The sequence below is a fragment of the Salarias fasciatus genome, chromosome 9 (genome assembly GCF_902148845.1).
Source record: "Salarias fasciatus chromosome 9, fSalaFa1.1, whole genome shotgun sequence".
Classification (NCBI taxonomy): domain Eukaryota; kingdom Metazoa; phylum Chordata; class Actinopteri; order Blenniiformes; family Blenniidae; genus Salarias; species Salarias fasciatus.
In genome coordinates, this window is record NC_043753.1 from 14,611,341 (window position 1) to 14,622,936 (window position 11,596).

The 11,596-nt window shown below is 41.2% G+C and overlaps 1 protein-coding gene across 1 annotated transcript in view; it reads left to right on the plus strand.

The window, feature by feature from the left end:
- Window positions 1-2,908: 2,908 nt before the first annotated feature.
- Window positions 2,909-11,596, plus strand: part of ofcc1 (orofacial cleft 1 candidate 1) — a 74,863-nt gene continuing 66,175 nt past the window's right edge. Inside the window, exons 1-5 of the mRNA XM_030100079.1 lie at window positions 2,909-2,927; window positions 5,342-5,397; window positions 8,413-8,483; window positions 8,875-9,050; window positions 11,380-11,484. Coding sequence (XP_029955939.1) covers window positions 2,909-2,927; window positions 5,342-5,397; window positions 8,413-8,483; window positions 8,875-9,050; window positions 11,380-11,484 — 427 coding nt within the window. The remainder of the gene's footprint in view (window positions 2,928-5,341; window positions 5,398-8,412; window positions 8,484-8,874; window positions 9,051-11,379; window positions 11,485-11,596) is intronic.

Genomic DNA, 11,596 nt, shown 5'->3' on the forward strand with positions numbered 1-11,596 from the left:
TTAATGAGCAAAAAAAAAAAAAAAAAAAAAACATCCCAGCGGTCTGTGACATAGGTGCGGCGAGGATCTCTTTGCACGCAGTGTGTTGAGCGAAATGTGCGTTAATGATGTGCTGTTGTGCCCCGTTAGTGTCCGATTGTTTTCAGCTTAGTTTGATAATCAAAGCCCGGACTTTAATAAGGGTCACTTGAATGAACAGGAAGTGTTCTCGGTAGTCATCCTAAACTTAGGTAAAAGCAAACACGCACTCTACAGTTACTAAACAAATGAGGGTTATTCATTGGTGATACATTAGAGCAATCTCTCTTCCTCAGTTGAAAAGGCCACCAATGGCCTGATGGCTTTGCAGGCATAAATAAAGGGCAGTCTGACTGTTTGTTCTCAGGGAAGCATTAGCTGTACTTCATTAGCTGTTTTAAAGGGACATTACTGTTGATGTGCCTTATACCAAGCATTTTTATTTCTCTACCAATTACTCACTGCAGCTGTAGCGCTTGGTTGTCTTTTACAGAGCAATACCTTTGTCAACAGTTCCCTCTAAATAATGCACGTGGGGAACTCTTGTATGAATGGTAATGAACGATGATAATGGATGTTTACCAAGCGGTGTGAGCGCTTTAGCTTCAGTTCAGGGGAGGTCATTGTCGTCGACGCGGAGGTGACAAAGCAACCTGTTTTACCTGTAATATCTCCGTTCTCCCGAAGCCATGAAGTCAAGATCCCTGTAAAAAGACACCGCGCTGCACTCCCCATTAATAATTCGGTATTGTTGGAGTTCAAAATGCAAACAGTGATACCATCTGGTAGATGAAACACAGATGAAACTTTATCTTTGCAACTCAACGGTCACAAGTTTGGCCAAAGCTTCAATGTTGAGCTTATCCTCCCATAAAACCTGACACTACATAACCCACAGTTTAAATTTTTATCATTAAACTTCTATTTAAAGTCATGCTTATATCCAATCTATCTGATTTAATTTGCGCAATTGTCACGCACTTTTCCTTTCAGCCAGGGAAAGTGAACACGAGCAGGCCACCGGATATCTCGTGTCCCTGTGTTGTTAGGAAGTACGTCAGCCTCCCCTTGACGACGGCGGTGTAGCTGACCATGGAGAGCGTCACACGGTAACTTACCTCTTAATTCTGAGCAATAGCACATCTCTATACAATTCCTTTATATGGTGTTACATCATTGCAGTAGATTTGTTTTTATTCCAGAGAGATCATTTTATTTATTACATTAAAAAGTACATTTGTTCTGTCTGATGTAAATTAATTATCAATTAATGTTTCTGTTTTTATGTGACCCATTTATATCGAATTTATGTTGGTGTTACTTTTATTGTTGTTTGTATTTAATCATACATTATTGTAGTGTTGGTATAAAGTCTTAATATCACGTTTGGTGGCTCTAAATGAAACATGCAGTATGTGTGACTGAGTGTGCACTGTGATCCACTGATGATGAAGATGAAGCTTATGAGTGATCTGTCCAAGGTGTACGTTTACAAGATCGACTGTAGCAATATGCAACCCTAAGTAGGATATAGTGGTGTAGAAGATGAAGGTATGGATGTTTGTAATCATATTTAGCTCAAGTTATGTCTTTACATTTATTTCTGTATTTCATTAGTTCATTAGTATTATCCTTGTGCGTCTTTTGGAGAAACTGCTGAAAATGTTAATTTGATCTCGGTTTTTGTCCTTGTGGAATTCTGAAAACTAGAAGCAGAGGGGATTTAGTAAGAAAAAAAAATCACCTGAGCAGTTTTACAGAACTCTTGCATACATGACTTTTATAAAATCACCTAACTACACTTCACTGTTGCTCACTTCACTATGCAGTTAAAGTGCACTCCAAAGTGCAAAGAGCACACGTAGAGTAAATACGCATGCAAAATGTCTCCGTTGCCCAGCGAAGAAGAAAGAGTGCCCTTTTTTTTTCCTGCCATTATTGTTTGCTGTGTCAACCCCGTGTCTTGAGGGAGACCGGCTGTTGTCAAACACCAAGAAAAAAGCGTCTGTCCACAAGCAAATAAAATATTCCTCGGTGCACGATGCCCTGTCCCTCTGTGACTATTGAATTACACCCCCGATCCGTGGTGGTGGAAAAGAAAAAGAATGTCAGGCAAAGATTTCAGGTCACACTATGCCATAGAAGGAGGGGGGTGGGGTGCTTTGTCTTGTACAACACTGATCCCACTGTCATTCTGGATTAGGGCTTGATTGAGCTTAGCTGAGTAGATGACAGAGGAGATGGTCATTCTCAGGGCAAAACGGGGAAATGGAATAAAGGTTGCAGGTCAGATATGGTTTCACGCAGCGAAGCAGTAGGTCACATTTCTTACATTTGTACTGCCGCTATTTGTAGGCTTTCATCGCAGGAATGAATTGTTTGCTTCACTTATTGCTGGAGTTATAAAGAGGCATCTTTAAAAGCTGAATTAGATGAACTCCAAATTTTTTAACAGCAACCAATTGACAGCAGTGCAGACGTTTTAAACTTTGACCAGAGCTGCTTGTTCCAGGCTCGTTCCTGTGAGTGAATGAGGGGGAAAGAGTTTGGGTGGAACACAGGTCAAAAACAAATACATTTGCAGGAAACCCTGTAAAGCTAATTTAGCTACATGCTGGCTGCTGTTGGCTGTGTGTGTGTGTGTGTGTGTGTGTGTGTGTGTGTGTGTGTGTGTGTGTGTGTGTGTGTGTGTGTGTGTGTGTGTGTGTCTGCATAGGCTCATTGCTCAGGAAGCACAGGAGAGAATTTAACACAGGAGTGAACTCGCACATGGATGTCTCTTTGGATTGATAGGAAACTCAAGTCCAGAAAGTGCGCCGTTCTCCGCACGACTTTAGGGGTTTGTTGCGTGTTATTGTAATACATTCGCATATGGCTTTTGACAGAAAGCATGAACTTCGAGCAGAAAAGTGAGTCAGTCATTTATGTGGTTAACAACAGTGTTGGCAGTCTCATTGGTTAGGGAGTCAATGTTTGGCAGGAGGCATGCAGTTTTAACAACTGATGGACTTTTTTTTTTTGTTTTTCACAGCATCACAAATTTACTGCCTGTGTAAAACATTCACACTCACACACACACACACACACACCAGCAGTGACTTTTAGGAAGCCAGAAAAAAAGAAGAAAAAAACAGTTTAGAAAAGTAAAAACAGGAGCGTATGCATGTTTTTAATGCCATAGAATTCACATATAAAGGAAATGGCATAAAGTATGTCCTTATCTAAAAATGTTATCCTTCTGGTGATAAGCTCCATTTGACACAAACACACACAGCTGGAAGTATCGCTAAAGAGTTTAACTCTCCACAGTTGTTTACGCAATCAGGTTTTTTTTTTTTTTTTTTTTTTGTGGGCTGTGATAAGGTGCGTGGATATCCTGTGGTCTTCGCCTAGTTAATGTGTACGGACCGCACACTGGCTCCGCTTTCACTGAGTTATTACGTCGAGTGTAATTTGAAACAATTACAAAAACACTGGCCCACTTGTTACAACACTCATTTTCCCCTCACATATACAAACCACAGTTTCAATAGCTTTACATGTTTTTCAATCACACCCAGTGGAGCAGTGTTCACTGTGAAAAAGTATAGCATTTCATCCGAGCTCGCATGGTATGGGATAATCTTTCACATTTTGCCTGGGGTTTGTTTTGCTATTTCAGCAGAAACTTGTGCGAGCCATGTGAATTACCACAGGAAGAGATGATAAAAATACCAAATGATATTGTATCAGATGTAAATGAATAAACTATTTGCATAATCGGGGTAAATAATTTGTTATCTCTGATAATAAATGATGTTTATTGTGCTGTATTTTCTGAGATGCATTGAAAATATAACAGTTTTACACACAAAAGGAAGAGGGAGATAGCAGAACACTGTGTGGAATGACGGATTTGTTGCTTTTGTCTTTATTTTTTTGTTAGAATGTATAACTACAATAATGAAGACAAACTTAAAAAAATTAAGAGACACATTAATGGTTTTAGTTTAAAAATCAGTCTTTTTTTTATCACATGCTCGTCAGATTACATTTCTGACGGATTTCTCCATGCATGCTTTGTTGCAGTCCCTGCCGTTGTTCCATGGCCAGGGTCAACCAGTGATGGTCTTATGCGGTTTGTGAAGATGGACACCTTTGGCGGCGTGAGTACAGTTTTCACTTCTGGTCCTCATAAGAACCCTGCTGAGCAGCCAGTAGGTCAGGCCTGGTACCTCCATCCCTCCCTCTCTCTCTTTCTCTCTCTCTCTCTCTTTCTCTCTCTCTCTCTCTCTCTCTGTGAAGGTGCTGGTGCCGTCTGACCATTGACATTTAGCATTCCTCCGCGCTGCCTCTGGGTTTTCAATGGGGGATTGAGGGGCGCAGAGGCCAGGGCCTGGTTCTCAAGGGTAAAAACAAAAAGGCTCTTGAAAATCCCAAGGAGTTCCCATGATCCGAGGAAAGACCTTGATCCGACCTGTGTTAGATTTCCATTCCATGGATTAGGACACACAAAAAGTACATATTTGGCAGATTTATTTTGTCTTTTGCCCTGGATTTTGGACAGTGAATTGCTATGTGTTACTGACTGGCACAAAAAAAAAAAAAAAATTAGCATGGTGATTTGGCACTAATACAGATTAGCGGATGCTTGGCCGTTCATGTTTTTGTACGTGTTCAGCGTTCGCGGCCTCCCCCCTGACATTTTTAAATCAGTGCTAAAGCTTGTAGTGACATTTAATGGTGGAAAGTTTTCAAAGTCATTTTTCAAGGTTTTTTTTTTTTTCCAGTAACATACATAATCTGTTAGCATCAAAGGAGCACACATGCATAAATAATTGACTAATTCACTTAAAGGGGGCCAGCGTAGATTAATTAAGCTTGAATACTAATTATGTTTTCTGTCTACACCAACTGACGCCGTTCTTGTTTAGAAGAAACTGTTTGGTGCTTCACAATTACCGCATACATAGAGGGGCTGCTCTATAAATTAAGACGGTAGAATTGGCTTTGCAAGCCTTTGAAACGAAATGCTAACCTTATCTTAAGTAATTTAAACAGAGATGCTTTGTAGATGTGTTCATTAGTCTTTCATGCAGCCATGTTGAGAGATAAAAAGGAGACTTTCCTAAACATGGATTAAAATAGTGTCTTTTTTTTTTTTTGCATTTTATCACAACCTATATATTCACATATTTATGTTTATTTGTAAATCTATGTCTTTCCCATAAACTACATTAACAGTCATAAATCTGTTTTTTTTGTTTCTTTTTTAAATTTTGTGCAAAGAGAACATGTGCAGGGATCTATGTGTAAAACCTCTTAAAACTCTTGTCGCTTCCAGAAGCCCTCTCGCCCCTGACCGCCATGCCCGGCGCACGGGGTGTTTGTCTGGAAATGGTAGCTTTAAGTAGCTCGGCGGAGACGAAGATTGTGCTGTCTGCTCTCCCCTGGCAAGCCGCGCACGCAGGGACAGAGGAAGACAGCTCAAAGCTGGGGCCTTGTTTACAGCTGTGTGGGGAAGAAAACAGGCAGACGTAAATGAGGGTTGACGGTTTCATGAAGCACAATTGGTTGATGGCAGATTCAATGTGACTTGGCTGAACTGGGCGATGATCCGTACAGTATGCAAAATTCACTTTCTAGCTGGTCTGTGCCCACCAGCCCCTAGCAGCGAGCGGTCTTCCCCAAGCCCTTCTAGCTATGCCTTTGAATGCAACAAGAACTGAACAAGGCATTGTTGTGCTCAATTCCTTCTGACAACAATCACATTTAAAGAGGGAGAAATGAAAAGCAAAAGTGGTGAATTTTTTTTTGTCACCGTTTATAAACGATTCTGTTCCCATGTTGACTGCAAAGTAAGCGTTCCCCGAGAAAAGGGAAGGAGTGGGCGGACAGAACGGTGCATGTGTAGATGCCGCCATATGATGCCTTCACGTCTGTCGTAAAAGTAGGGATTCCTTGGCACGGCACCGGAACTTCAGCATATTTATGTCCAGTGTTATAAATTACAAGAAAACTTGGCCTGCATTGCACGCGCTTGCACTTCTGCTGTCACAGTTCTGTGTATGGAATGGTCACTTCTGCCTCTGAGCATCCAGTGTAATTCATGAACCTTTGCGACACTTTTCCTCCCCAGGATTTAGTTGGCGTTATTATTTAGAAGTGCAACATCTGCATGCTCCGTCCAGTTATGGCACATTAACCAGCTGCCTTTGCATGGACTGAGGATGCTGTCACTGTCTCTCCGGTCCTGAAAGTGACATATAAATCATCCTTTTTCGTTTCTTCCCCCCCCCCCCCCCCCCCCCCCCCCCCCCCCCCTTAGCTCTCAAGACAAGCGACTCGCATGCCACTGCGTGAATAATATAGTAATAGTGTCCATGACCTCAAGTGTTAATCTGGCAGTCCATGCACTGTACTGAATCTGTGTTTAACACACTCATCTTTTACTGGTAGAATATTAACTATTACAGAAATGCGGCAATTGAAACACACTGTTGAGAGAAGAGCTGATTCAGAGCATTACAGAAACAAAGGAACCGAACATATGAATTTAAAAGAAAAGTTTAATATGCTTCTATTGTCTTATTTGTAGGTAATAAATGCGGCTGTATGTTATGAGGGTAGATTTCATCCCAGATTATTTAGTGCATCAATTAGGGTACTAAACAAATGCATTTGTTTAGCTGTAGATAAGACTTAATCGGATTACTCCTTTGATATTCATACATCTCTTCAAAGTGCATTTTGTCCTATGGGCAATAACACTTGATGGGGAATAAAACAGCACTCTCCTCCGATATCATTATGATTTGAAAGTTAACACACTTATTTTCCCCCCTTCGTCACGACAGCTGAACTCAATTTGTGCAATATTAAAGAAAAAAATAGAATTGAGTGCTTAGTTTAAATTTGAGTCCTCAATATCAATACGTTTTTAGCACCATTTAAAGCGCAAATGATGAGTGTGTGCATGTCTTATTAGCAAAATTACCTTATTACTTTTCTCATAATATCCAATATCCCTGATTTGCAGATGTACCTGCAGTATAATCTGAAGAAAGTCACGTAGTGTTGTATTTGATGGTAATAGACAAAAATGGAAGAAAAGAAAACACAGACTTAAAAAAAAAAAATCACCAATTTCAAATTTGTCCCTCATCTTTGGGTACTACACAGTTTGAACAACTCTGAGGAAATGATTGGTACCCAGTCGAAAAGAAAATGGTTTTTAAATAAGTTACAATTAGATAAGCATTAATCTCAGTGGTATAAATGAATGTCTTGCTGTAGGGCTTGTTGAATGTAAAAACAGATTTACAAAAACTCCTCTTACCAGATTGGTCTGGAAGTAGTCCTCTGCTATTTTAATTGCTCTGTCATTTGGAGTCGAAATAAGCCCCCCCACCCATTCTGCCCCTTGATTTTCCCTTTGAAATTAAATATTGTATACAAATACATGCTGTTCATGGGCATGAGCACAGTTCATCACCGAAATCTGCATAAAATGATGCTTAAAAAGCTCCATACGCTTTGAGCTAGAGCGCTCTTTTTATTTGGTGCATCCTTATGTAAACATATCAATAACCAAAACAACTACTTATGCCTTTTACCTCAGCTTTCTTATTGTTCTGCTTGTCCGCAGAAATTAGAGAAATGTGGGAGTGCGGAGTTTGTTCCACATACTCTTGATTTCAAAGAAACCCATACTTGCTCTCTTACATCCCCTCTTCTTCTTCTTCTTCTTCTTCTTCTTCTTTCTTTTTTTTTTCCGTCTCATCCCAGTGGAGACCACCTACTACACAGTTAAAACAGTGTTGACTTGGCATGTCTGCACGTATGTATAGAAGTCTCTAGATGTACTGTATAGCAATCGCATTGACTTTGTTTTTTTTTTTTTTTTTTTTTCCCAGAGCGTCTTAGGGCAAAAAGCCCTCGCATCAGAAATCTCCACTTTATGTAATATAATAGACTTTGTGTGGTGGTATTTAAATACAATTCCCCCTCTCCTTTGAGACTTTTTTCAGGTTGAGCTCATGTGAATGGAAGTAATGAGAAGTGTGCCCGGATTTCCATACTCATTTGCACACCAAGTCGGCGCACTCTTGTGCAGCTTGTGCAAAAATGCATAATTTTCCAGGGGAGTATGTTGTTGCCCGTTCATTTTTCGAAACAAGGAGGAAGTATTTTAATGTGACCTTCATTACACATTCATGTCAACTTTTCTTATCTATTTATGATTAAATTCTTTTCCACTCCTGTTGTTCAATTAGTGCTTGACCCCTTTAGCGGCGATGTAAATTAAATGACATTTCAGTGTCGTCCCATATTTAAAATACTGCGTTAGTTGCGGATCATAAATGATGATCTTCATTCTGCAGCTAATTTATTCATTTAACAATTTCCCTCCAGAAGTTACAGCAGAAGGCTCTGCAGCAACCTAAGCAGAAGAAATCCAAGTCGGCTGAATTTCTGATGGGTGAGTCCTGCTTGATGAGTTATTGCTCATAATTTGTGTAAGGATTAATTAACTAATTACAGACAAATGGCTTTGGGCTAAATTTTGCTCTTGCTTGTCAGGGCGCAATTTGTAATTATTTTAATCATTTCTTCTTCTTGCCTTTTTTTTCTCCCCTCCTCCTCCTGCAAGATTCTGATTTAATTTTAACCTAATTGTGTTTTAGTATCATTTGAGGAGGATGCGCTTGAATTTTGGGGCAGAGAAATCACCAATGGAATTTTGTTGCTCATGAATACGCTTTTGTTTTTTTTTTTTCAATGAGTCACGTTGACACAACTGTTGTATCGGCCCTTCATGCCACTGTGTTTTTTTTTTTTTTCATTTACGTTTCTGCTTATTTTTTTGTCAGCGAGAGAAGAAAGAGATGCTGTGGTGGGAATAGAAAACCCGGCTTTCGATGCAGGAAGCAGCACTGAGCTTTCAATTCCTCCGGTTTGGCCGGGGAGAGAAATTCGAGGTGACAGGCCAGATAGCACCCTTGCAGCTCACCAAAAAAAAATGGAGCTGCAAGCCCCTGCCAAAGAAAGAGGTGAAGCTTCATTCTTCATTAGCCTGAAATTTGTTGACAGTAGATGTGTTCCTGATCTAACCTTTTCTCTCACTCCTTCATCTCCTCTCTCCCTCTCTCCATTTGGGGGGGCCCTCGGTCCCTGCATTCCAAAGCGAGCCTGTCTTAACAAGCAGCCCTCGTCTAACTTCTTCCTCCGCTGGAGAACGCTCCGGTGGTGGGTGTTCTATCTCTATCTAGAAGTACCCTCGACACAATCAGCCTTGACTCCCACTCTCGGCTACATGCCTTGTGGTGGGCTGGAGTCATAGGAGAATGCATTTACATACGCTACTACGCTACCAAGCCGATCCGCTGTCTGTGTGGTGTACTCACAACACCCCCGAAACACGGCTTAAGGCCAATCAGGCATACGAATATGCCCCCTTATAATTCAGTATGTCAGGGAGAACTCTTGAGGAATGGGATGGTAAATTAGGATGCGTTCGAGGTTGCGAGCGTGCCAGTTTTCTCAGGGATGAGTCACATGTTAGATTCTTGATTTAATGTGGTTTATTTTGCTTTTTTTGCTGTATATGACTACTGGTAATTATTATCTTTGTTGTCATGTTGTTTTTATGCACAAAAATGGGCCTTTGCCCATTTGTGGAAGATGGTAATCCTTGTGAAGTTTATCGCTTCTCTTTATTTCGCATTTGAATTGTAGTGAAATAAAACAATAAATGTTCAGAATGTGGCTCACATGTGAATATAGTCTTGCAGGTCATTCTATATTGAACGCGTTAGCAGGCATACCGTCATTACCTTTTTTACATGAACTGTCATTAGGCGGAGCCTAACTGACTGTCTGTCTGCAGCACTTTAATTTCATCTTATGAACAATCGAATCCCAAAATTTTAATTACATATTCAAACTATAAATTACAAATAACTTTTGCATTTCTGAGTGTGTTCATCACCTGTGAGGTTTAAGGTCCAAGAGCAGCTTGTTCTACATTTGTGACTCTTCCCCTCAATACTGCAGGCTTTCATTATCTCCGGCTTTGTTAACAGTTTCTGCGACTGTCGAGAAGTGCTAGTTACTGATATTGCGCATGTAAGAACAGATAATTGAAATTTTCATTAGAGAGATGAATTGAAGGGCAGCCAGACTATTTAGGTAAATCACAGCCATGATTCAAAAGGCGATTCACGAAGCTACTACCATTATGCAAATTTGTATTTGAAAAAAGGGTTTCATAACCTCAGAGCTATTTGCAGAGAAATTGTTCAAACTCTCTGTTAACAATGTGGAGAGATTTAACATGTACATTTCACAGTCAATTTATGCCACCGTTGAGGAGTCGTACGGCTGCTCCTCATTTATTAAGTGTTTCTGTCTCAGCGTTTCACTTCAACTACAGACAGAGTGGGAAAACCTCCCGCAGATCTTTCATCGGGACACGGAATCACCCCGGTGAACTTCTGCAGGCCAGTGGCCTCCTCAGCTACTGCTGCTCCTATGCAAACACACTTACCTACATTTTTATGCATCCAAGCACCGATACTCTCAGACGTCTATAAAGGCAGTCCTTGTGTGGAATATATAACATGATTTACTGCACCATGCTTTTTTTTTTTTGCCCCAAAACCTAAGAAATACAAGTAAAGCAATTTAGATTGGAGTGAAATATTCAAGGCTTGTAATGAGAATGATTTGGGGTTAAGAAAGCTGCTTGGTGGGGTGTACCCTTAATAGAAAGAACCCTGGAGCCATTCGATTCCCATAAACTCTGTGGAGCATACTTGATACCCATAGGTCAGTGATTGCTAATAAGAAGTCATTGAGACACAGGCCCAGGTTATTTTCTTTTGGATCTCCTCCTCCAAACTTGCCTGGTCCTTTAGGCCGCTGACCTCTGAGTATTTAGAAGGTATTGTCTTTGAAATTCCACGTACTTTTGGGCTTGTAGACTTTCTCATTAGTTCCTTTTGAACACGGCAAACATATGGCAGTCGTATTTAAGAGATTGCCTGCCGTGACCTTTTGCGGCATGCTAATTAGGCCCCAGAGCACCGCGGGCCGTGGAGAGGTGCTCCGAGAAGCCCAGCAGTCTCTTTCCCACTTCTCCCTCTCCCCGACTCTGAACTCCCGTCTCATCTTGGGCTCTGCCTTATCTGGTAGCAGCCGCCGCCGCTGCCCTTCGACAGCGTGGGTTTCAAAATTAACATTTTGCTTCATGTGCTTCTAATAACCACTAACCTGAACCTGTACAACTCCCTTCTTCCCTTCCCTTACAAGCCCACCCCCCCCCTCCACCAACTACAACCCCTCTTTCTCTCATTCACTCTCCTTTCGCACTTTCCACAGGAAATGAACGCGCCCAAAATTACTTTGACCCGTCCTCGGCGGAGCAGACAGACCCAAGGCACTGCGAGACGGCCGGGGTCAGCGCCGAAGATGAGCTGGAATTAAGTACGCCATTCTCTGTCATAATGGTTCTCCTCGGTTCATTAAAGAGGGGTGAGAGAGATCACCGGTAGCGGGGCGGCCGTTTCCTGATGGCGGGACAGTCTATGTAAATACA